Source organism: Castor canadensis, chromosome 6 (assembly GCF_047511655.1).
Source record: "Castor canadensis chromosome 6, mCasCan1.hap1v2, whole genome shotgun sequence".
Classification (NCBI taxonomy): Eukaryota; Metazoa; Chordata; class Mammalia; order Rodentia; family Castoridae; genus Castor; species Castor canadensis.
The window spans coordinates 102,660,430-102,684,939 of record NC_133391.1 but is presented as its reverse complement, the minus strand read 5'-3'; the positions used below and the strand labels follow the sequence as shown (position 1 = coordinate 102,684,939).

The 24,510-nt window shown below is 34.7% G+C and overlaps 1 protein-coding gene across 5 annotated transcripts in view; it reads left to right on the top strand.

Annotated features, from left to right (window-relative positions):
- Positions 1-24,510, top strand: part of Adgrv1 (adhesion G protein-coupled receptor V1) — a 609,243-nt gene that overhangs the window by 30,239 nt on the left and 554,494 nt on the right. For all 5 annotated transcript variants that reach the window (XM_074077095.1, XM_074077094.1, XM_074077093.1 and 2 more), the window contains exons 2-9: positions 313-497; positions 2,301-2,450; positions 3,572-3,667; positions 6,179-6,283; positions 15,291-15,404; positions 16,583-17,148; positions 17,493-17,763; positions 18,211-18,540. In XM_074077095.1, coding sequence (XP_073933196.1) covers positions 313-497; positions 2,301-2,450; positions 3,572-3,667; positions 6,179-6,283; positions 15,291-15,404; positions 16,583-17,148; positions 17,493-17,763; positions 18,211-18,540 — 1,817 coding nt within the window. The remainder of the gene's footprint in view (positions 1-312; positions 498-2,300; positions 2,451-3,571; positions 3,668-6,178; positions 6,284-15,290; positions 15,405-16,582; positions 17,149-17,492; positions 17,764-18,210; positions 18,541-24,510) is intronic.

Here is a 24,510-nt window from a genome sequence, read left to right as displayed (position 1 = left end):
GCACAGCCTAGGCAAAAAAAGTTCTTAAGACCCTATCTCAGTGGACAACAGCTGGGTGTGGTGGTGCACACTTGTTATCCCAGCTACCAGGGAAAGCACAAAACAGGAGGATTGTGGCCCAGGCTGGCCACAGACTGGGAAAAAGTGAGGCCCTATCTTCAAAATAATCATAACAAAAAGGGAAAGAGGTGTGCCTCAAGTGGAACAGCCATGCCTCACAAAGTGAAGCCCTGACTTCAAACCTCAGTACTGTCAAAGAAAAAGAAAATGTATTAGACAGTTTTATAAATAATTTTTTCTTTTTTCCTCTAGGGATGCCCTCTGCGTCTTTATTAGTAAATCTTCTTTCAGCTTTGCTCATTCATTTTGCATTTGGAGAAACAGAAATAAGGTTTGCTGGGCAAACAGAATTTATCGTTAATGAAACAAGTACAACAGTTATTCGTCTTGTCATTGAAAGGATAGGAGAGCCAGCAAATGTTACTGCAGTTGTATCGGTAAGAAGTTATTATAGTACTATTCTTACTTAATACATATGAAATTTCTTAGTTTTAATGGCAAGAATTCTTTTTTACTGTTTGAGATTCTGAATAATAGTTTTGTTATGATAAATGATTTTCATTAGGATAAGTGATTCCACTGTGTCTCTTATAGGTTCATAGAGTGCTTGCATATACCCATGTGCATTTGATAATTGTATTTTTAAAGGGAAAGGCTGATAATTTTGAAGTGTTCATATGATATTTAAAAATATGAACATTTTATTTGAGTTGTAGCATCTCTGTTTAGACAGTTATTATGGGGTTATTTAGACAAATTATAGGGAATGTTTAAGAGAGAAAATAGCAATAGAAAAAAACCTATGTTCTGTTAGAGAGTTCTTTCTGTGGGAGAAATTATGTATATTAACTTAATTAAAAGTTAAGTGGAATTTGTAAGACTTTTGATCTATGTTATGCATTTAATTTTGAATAGATTGTGTGAGCTATGTGCATATCTCTGTCTAAACCAGAAAGTATTGTCATATAATCACTAAATACAGTGCTTTATTTGAGGCTGAAAGTACTTGGAAGTTTTTTTTGCAAAAATAAGTTTTTTAAAGCAATAGTTTCAATTATGATGTCATGAAACATCGTAAAAGAAGAAAAAACAGCTATGAAAACAATCCAATATTATAATTTTGTACATTGCTTTTAGTTTTTATTTATATGTATCTATATATTTGTAGAATTTATCTTTAGTTCAAGTGTACAGTATGTTTGGCAATCTTTTTATGTAATTTTGGTTGTATCCTAATAATTTTTCAGGTTGCTCTGTCATTTTCAGTTTTCTTGATACTGCCATCATTGTATCCTAATCACTGCTCAACTATTTTTCATTGAGGTTGCTTCCAGTTTTTGCTGTTATGAATATTATTCTGATAAAGCTATCTATATACATGCCCATTTTACCATATTTTGGATTGTTACATAATTTTCATATGTTGGATACTGTATTTTTCTGATTATTTCAGGGGCTTTTTACACTGCTTTCTAAAAACACTTATTTTCTGTAATAACAATACAACTTTTCCAACACTTTTGGCAACCTATTTTGATTTCTCAAATGTTTAAAACTTAATTATTTTTATAAATTGGAACTGAACATTGACTAAGATTTCCCTACATGCTCTACACTTTTATTTATATAAAATAATTTTTTCCCTAATGACTATATTATTGATTTTAAGATCCTTGGTGAAAGAAATCTCATTTGGATTTGCATAATAAATTATTTCTTTTTAATTTCATAATTATTATTCTCTTGAATCTTATTAGCAATGCTGATTTTACAGAATAAGATCTTAAAACATTAAAGTTTATAATGACTAAAAGATTTGGGATGCTAAAAGATTTGGGTCTTTACTGGAGTTGCTGTGGGATGATGTAAATACAACTTGAGGTTGAAAGTTTGGGCAGAACAATTTCATTAAAACAGATTGGGAAAATGAATTGATTATCCTGATAGTTTTGGCAGTCTGCTTTCTTCTCTTCTTCATTAGAGTCTTAAATACAGTTTGTCTCTGGATTAGGTTTGCTGTAGTCTACTTGAGATTAATTAAGAGGCAGGGAAAAAAAATCACCGCATTTCTTTCCTATGCAATTGTTAGTATTCTATGTAATTTCATTTTCTTCCTTAATATAAATAAATCAAGTGTCATTTCATTTATGCCTTTTACTTTTAGTGCTCCAATTAGCATCACATTTACTTGTCTTCATTCTGTGTTCAGCAAGAATGACCTTTATTTTGCATTTTGATAGCTGTATGGAGAGGACACTGGTGACTTTTTTGACACATATGCTGCAGCTTTTATACCTGCTGGAGAAACAAATAGGACTGTGTACTTAGCAGTATGTGATGATGACCTTCCAGAACCTGATGAAACTTTTATTTTTCATTTAACATTACAAGTAAGTTCTTCTTTCCCCCTTAATCTTAAACTCATAAAAATCTTGCAACACTTAAAAATCTGTTTTACCTACAGATAAGCCAATTCAAGTGATTGGTAGTGGTTTTCATAGAAACCAGATCTGACAATCTGTTTGGCAATCTCATGGTCTTGTTATTCCCTCAGATAATCCTGTTTAGAAGATCATACAACTAGTGTGTGGGTCCAATCAGTTTACTTAGGAGTTGCATGATAAATGCTGCAGAAAACCTTGTCTTCCCTTGACCCCTTTCTCTTTAAGCCCTCCCCCAACTACCAAGTGCACAATGAATGACCATGACTTCTGAGTTCAAAAGAGAAGGATACAAAAAGCAAGCATGGAAGAGGTCACTGTGCCTCAGAATAAATTCAGAGTACTGCTGCCGGGATGGGGGGCATAACTTGAATAGCCTAAAATTTAATTGAGCTTTGTGACTTGATCTATTAGATTGAGGCAATGGCTTCTAACACCATTCTAGTTAATTTTATAAAGGGCGTTGGGAATTTTTTTTTAGAAAATAGTGTCAGTATGATTATAAAATTTTTGTGAAACTGATACTTGAAGCAGTTATGTTTTGATTTTATAATTCACTCTTTTTTCATATTCCTTTATGCTGCTTTACTATCAATAGAAATGTAGAAAACTCTTAAGAGTTTCATAAGAAAAATTGCTTTAATATTTTATCTTTAATTTGCTTCTATGATTTATAGACTAATTCTTAAGTTTCAGTACCGTCTATAGGTAAGGAAAAAATCATATTTGAATAGAATTTCATATTACATATATAATTCTATTGTATTAGCAATGACACATAGCAGTTACAACATAATTTATAATGCAGTATTACTAGCCAGTGATTACTTATAATTATACTATTACATGTTATTAATAGTGGTCAGTGATTTATAAAATATTTTGAAAAATTCTTATTTGGGACTTCTTTATCACATTGACTTAATTTAAATATGCTTTCTTAATCTTTGCACTAAAAGTGTATTTGTATTTTTTTCTCATGTTCTGAATAACTACTTGGAGACAGAAATTGTATTAAATTATTATTATTAGTCTAATATTTGTTATTTTAATTTGGACTTTCATTTTAGAAGCCTTCAGCAAACATGAAGCTTGGATGGCCAAGGACTGTTACTGTGACAATATTATCAAATGACAATGCTTTTGGAATTATTTCATTTAATATGGTATGGTTATAATGTGATGATCCTAATAATTACTAGACAGTAGTTCATTAAATTTTTTATTAGTTTTCATGATGTTAGCTAGTGCCATTCTGTGTTTTCATATTTAAATAAAACTTGCTTAACTATATTTCCATCCCATTCCATGTGCCTTCCATTTGTTATCTGTGAGATCTTCACAAGCTGAGGAGGCTTCTGTGCTCTTGGTCATTGCTGTCATAATCTCTCTCTGCTGGTCATTCCACGTGACTCACGTGCTACCTCCATTTGCTGGTCTCTACCTCAGATGTGTACCTAGGCAACTTTTGCTGATTTCCCCAAATGCCTCTTGAAGAAAGCATTGTTCACTTACCAGACTCATTTGAATGTTTGAAGTAACATGCAAAATGAGAAAACATATTGAAAGAATACTGAACCTACAGTTAAACTTAAAATTAAGTAGCAGACATTTTAACTCCTCAAAATTCTCTAGTCAGTCTCCACCTTGAGATGTTCCTATTAATCCATATTTTGTGAAGATTAAAACTCCATCCTTCCCCTGAATTTTGCTCAGCCATTTATTCTCTTTCCCTGAATACAAAATTCCTGTGCTTCTGATTGATCCCATGTTCAGAGGACTTTATTTTTAGAAACAGTCAAAATAAGTCCCTCCTCCAGAGAAATGCTTTCCACTTCTCAAGCCAAAATGAAATTTTCCCTCCACTACAATTCTATTTGTCCACTAAGATTTAGGCTATAATAATCTTCCTGCAGGTCTTTTTAAATCATGTTACTAAGCATCATTAATAAGATCTGATACCATACTTCCAAGCTTTTTTTTTTGTTTTCCGATTTAGAACACTACTGCTAGTGGTTGCATTTCATGTCACCTTCTCAGTTCCTTAAGTTATCTTTGAAACAAGGTGGGCTTAGGTAAATATGATTTTTTACAGTTGCAATATCTTCATTAAAATGAGTATTTGGCTAACTGCAATTTAGTACCTATTTGGTAACCTGCATTGTATGAAATTTATAAACATTAATTAAACTAATTACTGAATCATTTCTATTTGAATAAAAGGGAATTATCATGAAGCAGGCTCCTTTAATTGTTTAACTTCTTTCATACTGCCTTCTTTCTACATTCCCTTCGAACTTATCACCTCCAGCTTCATACTGATTTTTTTAAATTGGTGTATATTAAATTTTGCATAGTAAGGACTTTCATTGTGACATTTTCATATATATATAATGTACTTTGATCATAGTCACCCTTTCTATTACTTTTTCTTATCTCCCTCCCCTCTCCCCTTTTCCCTTCCCCTTCAACCTCCCTAGTGGTCTGCTTTTATTTTCTTGACCTTGGTTTTTTGTTTTGCTTTCCCCATAGTTTCCACAAATAAGAGAAAACATGCAATACTTGTCTTTGTGGAACTGGCTTATTTCACTTAACACGATGATCTCCAGTTCCATCCATTTTCCAACAAGTGACATAATCTCATTCTTCTAAATGAATTAGTGAAACTCCATTGTGTGTATATATACCACATTTTCTTTAAAGATTTTTTTCCTGTTCTTTAATTTTTCTTTTTATTGGACATTGTATATCTCATCCTCTAGGAATGAATCCTAGTCTCTGGAATTGGTCGCAGTGCTGACCAGCAGTTTCCAACAGGTTCCAACTTGGGCTCACATCCTTAAAATTAAACTGAGTAACTCTCAAGCTCACACAGTACACGCTCAATAAGCCAGCTTCAGTTTCCTGTCTTCATGATGGTTATATTGCTAATGAGCATGACGATGATAGTAATAGCCAACATTTGCCGAACCTTCAGTATATGTCAGGTAGCAGGATAAGCACTTGATATAAGTTATCTCATTGAAATCTTTTCACAACACTTTGGGACAGGCATTCCCAGCCCCACTTATGGATGGGGATTTTGACACACCCTGAGAGGTGGCACTGCTGCCATTATGTACTTGGTGCTTTCTTTTTTCTCTTTGCCAACTCTGAGTTTCAGCCAGCCATGCTAGCATGTTACAACATTTGAAGTTCTCACTGTTTTTCTTCTGGCAGTGGTTATGTCCTGAGAGTCATTAGAAATTGTCTAGTTTCCAATGACAAACTGACTGATGACAAGGCAACAGGTTTGGGAGCAATGGCAAGTAGTGATTTCAGTGAGCTACTTGCTTGATTTGGAGCCTTAACTCATTTCTGTTACCTACTGGGCCTTGTATTTTGATGTATCATCTTTCAGCTAAATTCCTGAGCAGAACAGATAGTTGGTGATAGAACCAGGACAACAACCTACATCTTTAGTTTGGTTAGTTTTATATTCCATTTACTCTATTATTTTTAATTTTTTTCAGCAGTTTTATTAACCACAGAATATCGCATGGCCATTAGTTCTGGCAAGAATGCCATCTTCTTATAGTGCAATGTCAATTGATTTTCCTGTGAAAATTTATTATAAGGTAACAGTTTTTAACCTCTTCCTACCTCTGATCAATGACTGACTTTATTCTTCCTGATAGCCTTCGTCAATCACAGTGAGTGAGCCCAGGGGCAGAAATGAGTCTGTGCCTCTTACTCTCATCAGGGAAAAGGGGACCTATGGAATGGTTACTGTGACTTTTGAGGTAAGTTTAGTCTGAAATCACATTAAATGATAGCACTTTAGAGCCCATACCTGAAGGTTATAATTTTAAGAGTCAAGACCCATTGTCTTATTAACATAATACTTAATAAAAATGAAGTGAGAAATATTTTTGCTATCTGATATATTTTATGGTTAGTATAAAAATGTTTTCCTTACTACTTGTTTATAAGAAACATAATGTATAATTTTAGAGATGGTATAATAATAAAAAATAGAATAATAATGCTTCTTCTATAAAATTCATAGAGCCTTTATGATAAATATTTTTGAGAGTATTCATTTAAAATACCTGTGGATTATTTAGATGTACATAAAATTTATTTCATATGTAGTCTTCTCCCATTTTTTCCTAAGACATTAATGGATGGTGGTTATAGAGCACCTGCCTTTGCCATGGAGCTCCGTGAATGTTATAGGATGTAGTATGAGTAAGACAGGCTGTGGGTGGGATGCATTTCTCAGGTGATAACTATAACCATTCATTTTACTGCTCACTGACCATTTTATCACCACACTGCTATTTTATGAGGTTTTACTTTTATTTACACTTAAATTTTCAACTTATTTTTAAGCCTTATGTTTTTAAGGCTTAAACACATGTTCAATGTTAAAAAAATCTAACCATGTTCAAATATATTATTTTCAAGTGTTAGAATATTAGAAAGTTTGGATATCAATTTCCAACTTAATTATTACTTGTAATATTAATAGACTGGATACTTGAGTTTATATAACATAACTGCACTGTAACAGAAGAGTTTTTTATTTATACTCATAGGTGTCCACATCAGGTGGATATTTGGTTATTGAGTGACATCTGAACACAAAGTAGGATAAGATAATAATGTCTGAAATATATAACAAACACCAACTCAATACAGAGTAATCTTTCAAGGCCAACACGGGAGCCTTACATAGTTTTTCATATACTTAAGAATGTGCATTTAGATAACAGTTTTTTGAATGTATTTCTAAAAGTTAGAATGGGAAGAAAATTAGAAGATAATTATCTGTGGAAAGGATAAGCCATCCATGTTATAGTGTATTCAATTTATTTATGATTGTCTAAAGTTATTTTATTGGTATTCAGCATATTACTTTCTTTAAATAATTGCAGGTAACATTTGTATTGCTATATACTCCTGTAAGTGCCTTACACTGATTATGGCTGCGTACAAAAAGCAGCCCTCCCTCCTAGCACTCCCGTCATTAACTTCTTAATCTTTTTCTTATAATATTTGTCACCATCTGGAACATATACATTTATTTTTTTCATTATTTGTTCCTTTCCATTAACTGTAAGATCCATGTGGATGGAGTTTGCTTTGTCCGCTGCTACATCCTTGGGACCTAAAAGATACAGGCACATACTACTCAGCAAATACTCCTTTAAATGAGTGATTTTGTTACATGTTCATGTCCAGCCTGTAAAATGGAAATTCTTGTGTTCATTTTAAGATGAAAATTCTGCACAGTGTTGTTAAATAACTTGCTCAAGATCACACACTCAGTGGTGGAACTCACATTTGATTCCATTTGTTTTAAATAAAAGAAAAATGAAAAAAACAAACAAACAAACAAAAAATTTTATTAGCATAAATTAATTGTACAAAGGGGTTTCATTGTGGTATTTACAACATGAGTATAATGTACTTTTATTTATTTATTTTCTTTTTATTGTTTTATTATTCATATGTGCATACAAGGCTTGAGTCATTTCTCCTCCCTGCCCCCACCCCCTCCCTTACCACCCATTCTGCCCCCCCTCTCCCCCTCACCCCCTCAATACCCAGCAGAAACTATTTTGCCCTTCTCTCTAATTTTGTTGAAGAGAGAGTATAAGCAATAATAGGAAGGAACAAGTGTTTTTGCTGGTTGAGATAAGGATAGCTATACAGGGAGTTGACTCACATTAATTTCCTGTGTGTGTGTGTTACCTTCTAGATTAATTCTTTTTGATCTAACCTTTTCTCTATTCCTGGTCCCCTATTCCTATTGGCCTCAGTTGCTTTTAAGGTATCTGCTTTAGTTTCTCTGTGTTAAGGGCAACAAATGCTAGCTAATTTTTTAGGTGTCTTACCTATCCTCACCCCTCCCTTGTGTGCTCTCGCTTTTATCATGTGCTCAAAGTCCAATCCCCTTGTGTTTGCCCTTGATCTAATGTCCACATATGAGGGAGAACATACGATTTTTGGTCTATTGGGCCAGGCTAACCTCACTAAGAATGGTGTTCTCCAATTCCATCCAATTACCAGCAAATGTAACATTTCGTTCTTCTTCATGGCTGCATAAAATTCCATTGTGTATAGATACCACATTTTCTTAATCCATTTGTCAGTAGTGGGGCATCTTGGCTGTTTCCATAACTTGGCTATTGTGAATAGTGCTGCAATAAACATGGGTGTGCAGGTGCCCTCTGGAGTAACCTGTGTCACAGTCTTTTGGGTATATCCCCAAGAGTGGTATTGCTGGATCAAATGGTAGATCAATGTTTAGCTTTTTAAGTAGCCTCCAAATTTTTTTCCAGAGTGGTTGTACTAGTTTACATTCCCACCAACAGTGTAAGAGGGTTCCTTTTTCCCCACATCCTCACCAACACCTGTTGGTGGTGGTGTTGCTAATGATGGCTATTCTAACAGGGGTGAGGTGGAATCTTAGTGTGGTTTTAATTTGCATTTCCTTTATTGTTAGAGATGGTGAGCATTTTTTCATGTGTTTTTTGGCCATTTGAATTTCTTCTTTTGAGAAAGTTCTGTTTAGTTCACTTGCCCATTTCTTTATTGGTTCATTAGTTTTGGAAGAATTTAGTTTTTTAAGTTCCCTATATATTCTGGTTATCAGTCCTTTGTCTGATGTGTAGCTGGCAAATATTTTCTCCCACTCTGTGGGTGTTCTCTTCAGTTTAGAGACCATTTCTTTTGATGAACAGAAGCTTTTTAGCTTTATGAGGCCCCATTTATCTATGCTATCTCTTAGTTGCTGTGCTGCTGGGGTTTCGTTGAGAAAGTTCTTACCTATACCTACTAACTCCAGAGTATTTCCTACTCTTTCCTGTATCAGCTTTAGAGTTTGTCATCTGATATTAAGATCCTTGATCCATTTTGAGTTAATATTGGTACAGGGTGATATACATGGATGTAGTTTCAGTTTTTTGCAGACTGCTAACCAGTTTTCCCAGCAGTTTTTGTTGAAAAGGCTGCTATTTCTCCATCGTACATTTTTAGCTCCTTTGACAAAGACAAGTTGGTTATAGTTGTGTGGCTTCATATCTGGATCCTCTATTCTGTTCCACTGGTCTTCATGTCTGTTTTTGTGCCAGTACCAGGCTGTTTTTATTGTTATTGCTTTGTAATATAGTTTGAAGTCAGGTATTGTGATACCTCCTGCATTGTTCTTTTGACTGAGTATTGCCTTGGCTATTCGTGGCCTCTTGTGTTTCCATATAAATTTCACAGTAGATTTTTCAATCTCTTTAATGAATGTCATTGGAATTTTGAGGGGAATTGCATTAAACATGTAGATTACTTTTGGGAGTATAGACATTTTTACTATGTTGATTCTACCAATCCATGAGCATGGGAGATCTCTCCACTCTATAGTCTTCCTTAATCTCTTTCTTCAGAAGTTTATAGTTTTCCTTGTAGAGGTCTTTCACATCTTTTGTTAGGTTTACACCTAGGTATTTGATTTTTTTTTAGGCTATTGTAAATGGAATTGTTTTCATACATTCTTTTTCAGTTTGCTCATTGTTAGTGTATAGAAATGCTAATGATTTTTCTATGTTGATTTTATATCCTGCTTCCTTACTGTAGCTATTGATGATGTCTAGAAGCTTCTGAGTAGAGTTTTTTGGGCCTTTAAGGTATAGGATCATGTCATCTGCAAATAGGGATATTTTGACAGTTTCTTTACCTATTTGTGTTCCTTTTATTCCTTCTTCTTGCCTAATTGCTCTGGCTAGGAATTCCAGTGCTATGTTGAATAGGAGTGGAGATAGTGGGCATCCTTGTCTGGTTCCTGATTTTAGAGGGCATGGTTTCAGTTTTTCTCCGTTAAGTATAAGCTGGCTGTAGGTTTGTCATATATATCTTTTAGAATGTTGAGGTACTTTCCTTCTATTCCTAGTTTTCTTAGAGCTTTTATCATGAAATGATGTTGGATCTTATCAAAGGCTTTTTCTGCATCTATTGAAATGATCAAGTGGTTTTTGTCTTTGCTTCTGTTAATGTGGTTTATTACGTTTATTGATTTTCGTATGTTGAACCACCCCTGCATTCCTGGGATGAAGCCTATTTGGTCATGGTGAATAATCTTTTTGATGTGTTGTTGAATTCGGTTTGCCATTATTTTGTTGAGGATTTTTGCATCAGTGTTCATTAAGGAGATTGGCCTCTAGTTCTCCTTTTTGGAGGTGTCTTTGCCTGGTTTTGGGTAAGTGTAATACTGGCTTCATAAAATGTGTTTGGCAGTTTTCCTTCCCTTTCTAGTTTGTGGAACAGTTTAAGGAGGGTTGGTATCAGTTCTTCTTTAAAGGTCTGATAGAATTCAGCAGGGAATCCATCAGGTCCTAGACTTTTCTTTTTGGGGAGACTCTTGATTGTTGCTTCAATTTCATTTTGTGTTATAGGTCTATTCAGGTGATTAATTTCCTCTTGGTTTTGTTTTGGATGATCTTAAAAATCTGAAATCTAGAAAAAATCTTAAAAATCTGAAATCTAGATCTTAAAAATCTGTATCTAGAAATCTGTCCATTTCTTTAAGATTTTCAAATTTATTTGAATATAGGTTCTCAACGTAGTCTCTGATGATTTCCTGGACTTCCTTGGTGTTTGTTGTTATCTCCCCTTTTGCATTCCTGATTTTACTAATTTGGGTTTTCTCCTCATTTTAGTCAGGTTTGCTAGGGGTCTATCAATCTTGTTTATTTTTTCAAAGAACCAACTTTTTGTTTCATTAATTCTTTGTATGGTTTTTTTGGTTTCTATTTCGTTGATTTCAGCTCTTATTTTTATTATTTCTCTCCTTCTATTTGTTTTGGGATTTGCTTGTTCTTGTTTTTCTAGGAGTTTGAGATGTACCATTAGGTCATTGATTTGGGATCTTTAAGTCTTTTTAATATGTGCACTCATGGCTATAAACTTTCCTCTCAGGACTGCCTTTGCTGTGTCCCATAGGTCCGGTAGGTTGTGTTTTCATTTTCATTGACTTCCAGGAACTTTTTAATTTCCTCTTTTATTTCATCGATGATCCATTGTTCATCAAGTAATGAGTTATTTAGTTTCCAGCTGTTTGCATGTTTTTTGTCTTTACTTTTGTTGTTGAGTTCTACTTTTACTACATTGTGATCAGATAGTATGCACGGTATAATTTCTATTTTCTTATATTTGCTGAGGCTTGGTTTGTGCCCTAGGATATGATCTATTTTGGAGAAGGTTCCATGGGCTGCTGAGAAGAATGTATATTTTGTAGAAGTTGGATGAAATGTTCTGTAGACATCATGTAGGGCCATTTGATCTATTGTATATTTTAGATCTTGGATTTCTTTATGGATTTTTTGTTTAGATGACCTATCTATTGATGATAATGGGGGTGTTACAGTCTCGCACAACCACTGTGTTGGCGTTAATATATGCTTTTAGGTCTTTCAGGGTAGTTTGATGAAATTGGGTGCGTTGACATTGGGTGCATACTGGTTGATGATTATTATTTCCTTTTGGTCTATTTCCCCTTTTATTAGTATGGAATGTCCTTCTTTATCTCGTTTGATCAATGTAGGTTTGAAGTCTACTTTGTCAGAGATAAGTATTGCTACTCTTGCCTGTTTCGGGGGCCATTGGCTTGGTAAATCTTCTTCCAGCCTTTCATCCTAAGCCTATGCTTATTTCTGTCAGTGAGATGGGTCTCCTGTAAGCAACAAATTGTTGGATCTTCCTTTTTAATCCATTTCGTCAAGCGGTGCCTTTTGATGGGTGAATTAAGTTCATTAACATTAAGTGTTAGTACTGATAGGTATGTGGTGATTCCTGTCATTTAGTTTTCTTAGTTGTTTGAAGGTTTGATTGTGTGTACCTAAGTTGAGGTACTCTCTACTTTCTTGCTTTTTCTTTTCCTGTGGTTTGGTGCTGCCTGTCTTTTCATGGTTAAGTTGGGTTTCACTTTCTGTGTGCAGAATCCCTTGCAGAATCTTTTGTAGTGTTGGCTTTGTGGTCACATATTGTTTTAGTTTCTGCTTATCATGGAAGACTTTTGTTGCTCCATCTATTTTGAAAGATAGTTTTGCTGGGTAGAGTATCCTAGGGTTTAAGTTATTTTCATTCAGTGCCTGGAAGATCTTACCCCACACTCTTCTTGCTTTTAATGTTTCTGTTGAGAAGTCTGCTGTGATTTTGACGGGTTTACCTTTGTATGTTACTTGTTTTTTCTCTCTTACAGCCTTCAATATTCTTTCCCTAGTTTCTGAACTTGTTGTTTTAATGATGATGTGTTGTGGGATGGTTCTGTTTTAATTTGGTCTGTTTGGTGTCCTGGAGGCCTCTTGCATCTGTATGCGAATATCTTTCTCTAGATTTGGGAAATTTTCCATTATTATTTTGTTGAATATATTATGCATTCCCTTCGCTTGCACCTCTTCTCCTTCTTCGATGCCCATGATTCTCAAGGTTGGTCTTTTGATGGAGTCAATGAGTTCTTGCATTTTCTTTTCACAGGTCTTGAGTTGTTTAATTAATAGTTCCTCGGTTTTTCCTTTAATTACCATTTCATCTTCAAATTCTGAGATTCTGGCTTATGTTTGTTCTATTCTGCTGAATTGTCCTTCTGTTTTGTTTTGCAGTTCTGTTTCATTCTTTTTTCAGAGGTTTTCTATATCCTGGGTGGTTTCCTCTTTAATGTTGTCTATTTTTGTCCTGAGTTCATTTATCTGTTTATTAATCGTGTTCTCTCTTTCACTTTGGTGTTTATACAGTGCTTCTATGATTTCCTTTATTTCTTCTTTTGCTTTTTCAAATTCTCTATTTTGTTGTTTTGGAATTTCTTGAGTGTCTCCTGTACATTTTGGTTGACCATATCCATTATCATCTCTATAGAATTCTCATTGAGTACCTGTAGTATGTCTTCTTTTAAATTATTCTTGTGGGCTTCATTGGGTTCTTTGGCATAGTTAATCTTCTTTTGGTTGGAGTCTGGATCTGAGTATCTGTTTTCTTCATTTCCCTCTGGTTCCTGTACTAATTTTTTGCTGTGGGGAAACTGGTTTCCCTGTTTTTTCTGTCTTCCTGTCATTGTCCTTGGTGTTGTTACTGTCCCTGTACTGTGTGCAATTAAGCATTTTCTAGCTTGTAATAATAACAATGGTAATATTTAGAATGGAAGGGTGAGATGAGATGGAAAACAAGAAGTTAAAGAAAAGGGAAAAACAAATAAACAGACAAGTAGGAGAAAACAAAACAAGGAATCAAACAAGAAAGTTTCAAAGGTATAAACAGGGAGTGTTAGTGTACTAATTGACAGTAAGCTGAACAGGCATTAGAGAGACAGAGAGAAGATTGAAAATAAAAAATAAAAAGAATAGATAAGAATAAAAATAAAAAATAAGTAAATGAAAGAAATATATATATATAAATACAATAAAACAAAATGAAAAATACATAAAAAGGAAAAACCTCCATGTTCAAATGCAGTGAAGTTTCAGTCTTAATAATTTTGGTGTCCGTCTCAGTCTCCAATCCTGGAGATGGTGCCTCAGATGTTGTTCTGTAGTTGTCTCATCAAATGGGACGCATAAAGTAGAACAAAACTTGTCCACGTCTTCCCATGTCTTCTGGGCTCGGGCGACTGGTGCCCCGGGGGCCCTCCTGGTTTCTCCGTTTAACGTTAAGTGGAGATGCTCTGTGCAGGCTGGAGGTGTGGAGGGGTCAAAGTTTTGCCTCTTCTTGTTGGTTTTGCCTGCAAGGTGTGTCTCCAGCGTCTCTCCAAGATTTCCCTATAAGAGGCACACTTTCTGCTTCCTCCCTTTAGCTGCCATCTTCGAATCTCCTATAATGTACTTTCATTAAATTCACTGTATCTGTAAATCTGTAGTAGTCTTTCTTAACCTCCTGCTCTGCTTCCCACTTCTTTTTAACAGTTTTTGGTGGGTTTTATTATGATATTTTCATACATGCATAATGTGCTTCTATACTATTCACCTCAAGTCATCCTCTCTTTTCCCGTTCTTCCCACCCAATTTTTCCGTCTTCCACAAGTCCTCCTTTTGCAATTGTGTCATGCTATCATTTTTTGTAGTCTAGATTCCACATATGAGTAAAAACGTAGTATTTGTCTTTTTGAGCTTGGCTTATTTGGCTTAAAATGATGATCTCCAGTTCTATTCATTTTTCTGTAGATGAAATAATTTATTCCTCCAATGGTTGAATAATTGTATATATGTACCACATTTTCTTTCTTTATGTAATTGTTGGATGTTTGGCACCTAGATTGGTTCTAAATCTTGGCTATTGTAATTAGTGCCACTATAAACATGGGTGAGCAGGTATTCTCTTGTATGTTGATTTAGATTCCTTTGGATAGATGGCAAGTGTGTGATAGCAGGGTCATATTGTAGTTCTATTTTTAGTTTCTCAAGGAATCTCCATAGTGATTTCCAGAGTGGGTGCACTAACCTACATCCATTTCTTAAGGGAATTTCCTAGTTTTCCATATCTTTCCTCCCAAGAAGTAGATCTAGAGCTTCTCCCTCAGGTTAATATAATTGTTAAGAAAAAAAAAATGAAGAGATATTATGACATAGTTTAATTTAATTATATTCAAGGTGTATAATTACAGACCTTGACTGTTAATTAGAAGAGCAGACTTACATATAGGCTCTTATAATACTTATGAAGCATCTTTAAGTAATCTTCAGATTTTGTATCTGACATCACAATAATGTTTTCTTAGTCTTATGAAATATTTTGTGCTTATTGATGGCTTTGTATACTTTTTTTCAGGTAGAGGGTGGTCCAAATCCCCCTGAAGAAGACCTCAGTCCAGTTAGAGGAAATATCACCTTTCCCCCTGGCAGAGCAATAATAATTTATAACTTGACAATACTTGATGATGAGGTGGGCAATGTTAAATCTACAGAGGAGACAATAACTTTGTCTGTGTTATAGAAATGTTAGCACTCCTATGTTCACTGTCAAATTGTGTTCAGTATTTGAAATTATTCAAGAATATAGTCTTTTGTGAAGTTAGTATATTGAGGCCAACCACACTTTAGGTATAAATAACTGTCTATTTGGAGTTATAATATTCAGCTATCTACTTGGAGATATAACTTGTTAATATATAGATTCTTAAGATTGAAAAATATGGTGTTTAGTATCATTGGATTACTCTAGTTTATCTAGTTCTAGAAGCCAACAGAAAATTTCTGTTCTGAGATCTCAAGATACTGAAGATTATAATTGTGGGGATGATTAACTGTACATTTTAGCTGTAACTTTAAAAGAGACCAGTCATATAGCATTTTTATTTTTGAGATAAGTAGGTTTACTTTGTTATATTGCTATCGACAGAGATAAAATAATGTTTTTTCACTTTCATTTATAAAATAGAATTTAGAGTGAATGAAAAACTCAGAACAGTGAAGAGAGAATATCTGCAGTTAGAAAAACAGTTTTCACTTTAACAGTGTCTAGTAGTGACTCTTATAGTTCATTCTCTGGAGAGACAAGATGTATATTTTAGAAACCACATGATATGTGTCATACATTTAACTCCTGAATTAGAAACCACTTGGAGTAAAGTAAGAACTTGTGATATTTACTATACTTTTCAAGATTCTTAGATATTCTTAGACTTTGGATCCTGTTTCTGATCCTACTGACCAGATAAAATTTATAAGAATTCGGGCTGGTGGAGTGGCTCAAGCAGTAGAGTGTCTGCCTAGCATGTGTCAAACCCCAGTACTGCCAAAAAACAAATTCATAAAACTTTACGTTATTTTTCCTGTGTAGTCTTTATAGTTTGCCAAAAGTCAGATCATGCTTGAAAAATATAATTATTCATCATTAATTCTTCATGCCATTGTTTTATTAACTTTTCCATCCCACTGTAAAAGAGACTAACTTTGGAAAATATTTTAGTACATGGAGACTAAACAAACCTGTCAGTTTTTCCTCTTAAACTAAATATTTTTTATTTCTATGTAATTGCATTGAAAGATAGTCACTTTTTGTTCTTTGGTTTTCATATTTTGGCTATTGATATTTTCCTTCTGTTTATATTCCTTTGACAGGTACCAGAAAATGATGAAATATTTTTGATTCAATTGATAAGTGTAGAAGGAGGAGCTGAGATTAACACCTCTAGGAATTCAGTTGAGATCATCATTAAGAAAAATGATGGTCCTGTGAGTTTCATTCAGAGTGTTTATCTGGTACCTGAGGAAGACCACATACTCATAATTCCAGTGGTTCGTGGAAAGGACAATGATGGAAATCTGATTGGATCTGATGAATATGAAGTTTCAATCAGATACACAGTTGTAACTGGAAATTCAACAACACACGCACAGCAAAATTTAGACTTCATTGATCTTCAACCAAACCCAACTATTGTTTTCCCACCTTTTATACATGAATCACACCTGAAATTTCAAATAATTGATGACACCATACCAGAGATTGCTGAATCATTTCACATTATTTTACTAAAGGATACCTTACAGGGAGATGCTGTGCTAATAGGCCCTTCTATTATACAAGTCACCATTAAGCCAAATGACAAACCTTATGGAGTTCTCTCATTCAACAGTATTTTGTTTGAAAGACCTGTTATAATTGATGAAGATGTAACATCAAGGTATGATTTATTTTAAACCTGATACAATTATTTTAATATGTTATCCCATGATTTAATTTTTGTGGTACTGGACACAATGCTGAAATGTTAGAGCATATGTCATCTTCTCTACCATTGTTTCACTATTTTCTTTATATTTTGAATATGATTTAACTATGCATATGAATTCACATTCTGATAATTTATTAAGACACATCCTCATATCTACTCCCATTAAATACAATTTTTTTTTGTGATGGATTCTGATTTTACCATTATCTGATGGCTAATATGACATTGAGAAGCTTCTCTAAGGGAAATACAATGTATGATGTGACAATATACATTCTTTCAAACAATTCTAGATTTGAAGAAATTACTGTGGTTAGAAATGGTGGCACCCATGGGAATGTTTCTGTGAACTGGGTGTTGACACGGAACAGCAGTGATTCCTCACCGGTGACAACAGATATCAGACCAAGTTCTGGGGTTCTCCATTTTGCACAAGGGCAGATGTTGACATCAGTTCCTCTTACCATTGTTGACGATGATCTCCCAGAAGAGGCTGAAGCTTTTCTTCTTAAAATTCTGCCTCACACAATACAAGGAGGTGCTGAAGTGAGCGAGCCAGCCGAGGTAGAGCTTTAGTTATGTTTTATTCTTGTCAGTATTTCTGGGCTATAGAAAAGCCAAAGAATTTGATCATAAATGAAATTTATGTTTTCTTCATTGTGAAAAGAAAAAAAAACTGGCTTTGGAAGTGAAGGTTCCTTCATAAATATTTTACTTGCCGTTTCTCTCTTTTTCTAGTGCTGGGTATGGAACCTAGGGCATTGTACATGCAAGGCAAGTGCTCTACTACTGAGCTACAGTACCAGCTCTACTATTTTACTCTTTAAAAATGTTCAAAAACTGTAATTTGAGAAAGTTCTCAAATCCAGTTTTGATTTATCTTTTACTCTCTTCTCATTTTACACATACTATAAAAATAGATATTAAAAAACAAAATAGCCTAGAATGTAGAGTTTGATAATCTCAGATGTAAGAATTCTGTACTTTAATATTTTATTTCTTCATTTGCAGCTTTTGTTATATATTCGGGACAGTGATGATGTTTATGGTCTAATAGCATTTTTTCCTATGGAAAACCAGAAGATTGAAAGTTATCCAGGGGAACGATATTTATCCTTGAGTTTTACAAGGCTAGGAGGAACTAAAGGGGATGTGAGGATGCTTTATTCTTCACTTTATATTCCTGCTGGAGATGTGGACCCCTTGAGAGCAAAGGATGGCATCTTAAATATATCCGGGAGAAGCAGCCTTGTGTTTCTAGAGAATAAAACCCAAGTCACTGCAAAATTACCAATAAGAAATGATGCATTTCTTCAAAATGGGGCCCACTTCCTAGTACAGGTACTTTAATGATTAAAATAATCTCAATTTTGTTTAAACTGCAAGTGTGCTTATCTATATAAGAAAGTAAACTAATCGTTATTTTATTCTTATTTATATTTTAGATTTCATTTGGTGTTTAAAGTTATTTAGGGAGCCCAAAGAAAGACTATGCTGTTCCTAAGGTATATAATCCTGAATAAAATGAGAGTTGTACTAAAATTAACATTCTAATTAGGTGATATAAAAAGTACACCAGACACAAAGTGCAGAGTAAACTGGAGTGGATGACACAATGGAGTAATTTAACACACTGTTAGGAAGGGCAGGATACAGAGATTCACCATTGCTTTGAATTGATTTGAGAAAATGTGACATAAGAATGGGGTCTGTGGAAGAAACATGTTTTTCACAATAAATATTACAGAAGAGTCATTATAGAAATTTTAAAATGCAGTATGAAAACTTTCTCTTTTATTTATTTATTTATTTAAAAAATTTTTGTTTTATTCATATGTGCATACATTGTTTGGGTTATTTCTCCCCCCTTCCCCCCGGCCCCTTACCCCTCTGCCCCTTCCCTTACCCCCCCTTACCCCTCACTACCAGGCAGAAAATATCCTGCCCTTATCTCTAATTTTGTTGAAGAGAGAGTAGAAGCAATAATAGCAAGGACTAAGGGTTTTTGCTAGTTGAGATAAGAATAGCTATACAGGGAGTTGACATGCATTGATTTCCTGTACATGTGTGTTACCTTCTAAGTTAATTTTTCTCAAACTAACCTTTTCTTTAGTTCCTGGTCCCCTTCTCCTATTGGCCTCAGTTGCTTTAAAGAATCTGCTTTAGTTTCTCTGTGTTGAGGGCAACAAATGCTATCTAGGTTTTTGGGTGTCTTACCTATCCTCATACCTCCCTTGTGTGCTCTTGCTTTATCATGTGTTCAAAGTCCAATTCCCTTGTTGTGTTTGCCTTTGATCTAATGTCCACATATGAGGGAGAACACACGAGTTTTGGTCTATTGGGCCAGGCTATCCTCACTAAGAATGATGTTTTCCAATTCCATCCAGGTACCTGTGAATGATAACATTTCATTCTTCCTCATGGCTGCATAAAATTCCATTGTGTATAAATACCACATTTTCTCGATCCATTCGTCAGTAGTGGGGCATCTTGGCTGTTTCCATAACTTGGCTATTGTGAATAGTGCTGCAATAAACATGGGTGTGCAGGTGCTTCTGGAGTACCTGTGTCACATTCTTTTGGGTATATCCCCAAGAGTGGTATTGCTGGATCAAATGGTAGATCAATGTTTAGCTTTTTAAGTAGCCTCCACATTTTTTTCCAGAGTGGTTATACTAGTTTATATTCCCACCAGCAGTGTAAGAGGGTTCCTTTTTCCCACATCCTCACCAACACCTGTTGTTAGTGGTGTTGCTAATGATGGCTATTCTAACAGGGGTGAGGTGGAATCTTAGTGTGGTTTTAATTTGCATTTCCTGTATTGCTAGGGATGGTGAGCATTTTTTTCATGTTTTTTGGCCATTTGAATTTCTTCTTTTGAGAAAGTTCTGTTTAGTTCACTTGCTCATTTATTTCTTTATTGGTTCATTAATTTTGGGAGAATTTAGTTTTGTCTTCAGTCTTTTGTCTGATGTGTAGCTGGCAAATATTTTTTCCCACTCTATGGGTGGTCTCTTCAGTTTAGAGACCATTTCTTTTGTTGAGCAGAAGCTTTTTAGTTTTATGAAGTCCCATTTATCTATGCTATCTCTTAGTTGCTGAGCTGCTGGGGTTCCATTGAGAAAGTTCTTGCCTATACCTATTAATTCCTGAGTATTTCCTACTCTTTCCTGTACCAGCTTTAGAGTTTGGGGTCTGATATTAAGGTCCTTGATCCATTTTGAGTTAATACTGGTATAGTGTGATAAACATGGATCCAGTTTCAGTTTTTTGCAGACTGCTAACCAGTTTTCCCAGCAGTTTTTGTTGAAGAGGCTGCTATTTCTCCATCGTATATTTTTAGCTCCTTTGTCAAAGACAAGTTGGTTATAGTTGTGTGGCTTCATATCGGAGTCCTCTATTCTGTTCCACTGGTCTTCATGTCTGTTTTTGTGCCAGTACCATGTTGTTTTATTGTTATTGCTTTGTAATAGAGTTTGAAGTCAGGTATCGTGATACCTCCTGTGTTGTTCTTTTGACAGAGTATTGCCTTGGCTATTCGTGACCTCTTATGTTTCCATATAAATTTAACGGTAGAGTTTTCAATCTCTTTGATGAACGTCATTGGAATTTTGATGGGAATTGCATTAAACATGTAGATTACTTTTGGAAGTATAGACATTTTTACTATGTTGATTCTACCAATCCATGAGCGTAGGAGATCTCTCCACTTTCTATAGTCTTCCTCAATCTCTTTCTTCAGAAAGAAAACTTTTTCTTTTAAATAGTTCAAAATTCTATATCTTCCTCCCTGCCCATACTAGGAAGTGAACTCAGGGCCTCACACTTGCTAGACAAGTGCTCTGTCACTTGAGCCATACCCCCCAGTCCTCTCACTCTTTGTTTTTCAGATAGGGATTCATTCTTGGGCTTGCCTTAAGCCATGAACCTTCTACCTCTGCCTCTCTAGTAACTGGGATTAGAGACACCACCATGTGTGGTCCAAAAATCTGTTTCTTTATAACTGTGGATAGAATCTCTGAACTTTCCACTATTTAATAATGAAAAATATGAACTTCATAACATATCCTTATTTCTCATCTTCTACTTAGGAAAACATTTCTATCATCAAAATTTAAAGTAACTGCACTCATGTCTGATAATATTGTAATGCTTTAATATATTTGATATTATTGAGTTGGTTCTGAAAATTAGAAAGCAATCAAGATGCATTGATTTTGTAAATAAACACAGAATCAGGTAGTGCAAATGTATTGTCCTTTAGCTTCCAGAGTTGCTGATAAGAAATTCGAAAAGAAGGAAATAATTTATCTTTAGTAACTTGTCGTTTACTTCTGAAAGCATGTTATAACTTCTCCTTGGTGTCCTGAATTTCACAGGCCTGGGGCCCACCTTGACTAACGCTTTTTCCTTTGAAGACTCTTTTTCTCAGCTGTGCCACTCATGCTGGCACTCTACATGCCCCAGTGGGTGGCCAACACAGAAGGAAGCCTTTGCCATCTCCCTAATGTCACTAGTGGAGGGAAATCTTGATCTTGATCTTTATTATTATTATTTTGTTGTGTCTCCTCCAAGTGGGAAAATTTTGCTGTGTGCTTCTATCTATGAGATTAACCTGTTCTCTGAAGGACTGTGAGTTCTTCCTGGTGTATGGGTATACATAACACAACTTTATTCACAGTGGTGTCCCTTTCTTCCTTGGCTTGTGGAATGCTCTTGTCAGATGACTGACCAGAGGGCAAGGGAAGTGAAACAAAGCTAATGGCCAAGCCAAGGACCAGAACCCTGTTAAGCAAGAAGTTAAAACAACTAGAATGCTGCCTCTAGAGTACATACACATGCATTTAAGAAATCAAAAAGAGCAACTTGAACTTTGCCTTTATACAAAAACATGATAACTTGTTTGGATTTTTAAGACTGATCGTGTTAAATGGTAATGCATACTGATTTCACCAGTTCACATGTACAGTAGTTTTCTCCAAAATTTCAAGAGTGTCTGTGTGGAGTTTCAGAATTTAGCAAAGATTCTTTTGCTTTGCTGTCAGTGTTCTTTATCATCTTCTCTGCTATTGGCATCGTCTGGATTCAGAACATTCAGAACATTCTCATTAATTGACATTTAAGGATTTTTATCACTAGTATCTCACTGTGTTCTGTTCTCTCCTCTGACTGTCTCCAGTCTCATATAGGTTACAATGTATATGAAAACCAAATTAGTAAAACAAAACACAGGTGGCAAGTATTTCACACTGTTGTTTTTGTTCTCATATAGTCCAGATCATCATGGTGATCCTAGAGTAGCTTCAGTGATGTAAGTGAGGATTGACAAGGCAGAAATGTTTTGGAGTTAAAGTTTTTCTGTTTCCATTCCAATTTATTTGTCATGATGCCACTAAACTAGTGTTTACTGTTTATAGAGATCTCTATATCTATGTTAATGTCAGTAGCTTTGAAATTAAACTTTGAATCTTTTGAAAATATACAATAGTTCTTTCAAAGTAGCTGTAGAGAATTCTCATGTAAACAAATCCTCATTAAGGACCTTCTGAAGGTCAAATATTATCATATCAACTTCATTTCACTATTCTCTATAAACACAACAGAATTTATCTTTGATTATACTTGAAAACTAAGAAAAAGCTTGAAAGAACTATGTGATAGTTGATTTTTTTGGTGACCTTGAACTGGAAAGTTGTTTGCTCCACTAATTCCAGACTCAGTTCTTTATGTGTCTGTCTATTCAGTTAAAAAACAAAAGCCTTACAGTGCAAACAGTAAATGGAACACTTGTTTAGGAGGAGAGGCATTATTTGTCACTGACACAATTCCTTGAGGTTAAAACATGTGCAATGGAAGTCTGGTTGGGATAAGAAGGCTGTATGCTCTGCATAGTATGTAATGAATGAACAAATCAAGAATAGGAAGCATCAGACTGCATGGGAAGCTGAATGAAACTGAAGAAAGGAGAATCTGAGACATATGCCCCTCATTGTTCAGTAACCCTCTTAGTTAAATATTGTCTCAGATACAACTTTTGGCAGGCCTGGGGATACTAATATGCTATCCCAGCAACAAGCTATCTGAAAGCAAAGAACAATTCTTTATGAATGAATGGAACAGTTTGATTTTGCAGATGCTTCAGAATCCTAGGCAAAAAAGACTGAAAACTGGGAAATAAGCTGATGTAAAATTAGCATTTCCTTTTTTGATCAGTTCATTTCGTAACCTTCAATATCATTTCTTTGTATTTTTCTAAAATACTATCTCCGGAATTAATTTGCTAACTTTTTTCTTGGATAAATGTAACTAAAATGAGTTATTTTCTTCTTTTCTTTTTGCAAAGTTTTGAGTAAAAGCATACTGAGTTTATTTCCTTAATGTCTTACACAGTATTTAACAGTTTAGCATTTTGTGATTATAGGGAACAGACATTTATTCACATGGGACCACTATTTTAGAACTATCTGTGCCTCTAAGCGATGCACAAGCTTATTTTTGTATTCCACTCAAATATGTATATTTTATTTATTTTTGTGCTATTTTGTAAGATGACTATATTCATGTGTGTATATATTTCTTTTCTCTAGAAAATATAAGTTAGACTTATGTGATTTTAACTGTGTATTTATCTTTCCATTTTATTTACTTGGTAAAGTCAATTCTATATAGTAAAGAATTACATGTTTTATTTTACTTGGCTTAGTGTGTATCAATTCTTTTTTCTTTTATTCAAATGAATACTTACCAAATATAGAATTATTTATGTCTTTTCCCCACAGTTTTCAAAGCAAAATGCATGACATGTCTTTTTAGGCACTGACTGATCTGGGGTGTGGCTCAAGTGGTAGAGTGCCTGCCAGCAAGCATGATGCCCTGAGTTCAAACCCCAGTACTGAAAAAAAAAAAAAGGCATTTATCTTTGCCCTTTAGAATGCACATTGTTCATCACAATGTGTAAAAGTATGTGGGAGAGCCGTACCAGTTCTTAAATCACAAACCTCCACTAGTGGGCATTTGGTGGCATCATTTTAACATTATAAAGTAGAGCAGAGGGCTCTGTAGAATGAGGGACACACAATGTTTCATAAAGTATGAAATCCCTCTGGGTTTTACAATACTATAACAATTCTCTACTATTACACCCCTCAAGTGAATGAACCCTGTGTAGATTGGTAAGTTAGATTCTGCAGTATCCCAATATGTAAGATGTGGAAGGTTGGTGATAAATTAGAATTCCTAAAGAGCTCAGTTTTTTTTTTCGGCGGGGGAGGGAGATGAATTAGCAAATATTCACTGTGCAGGTGCTGTAGA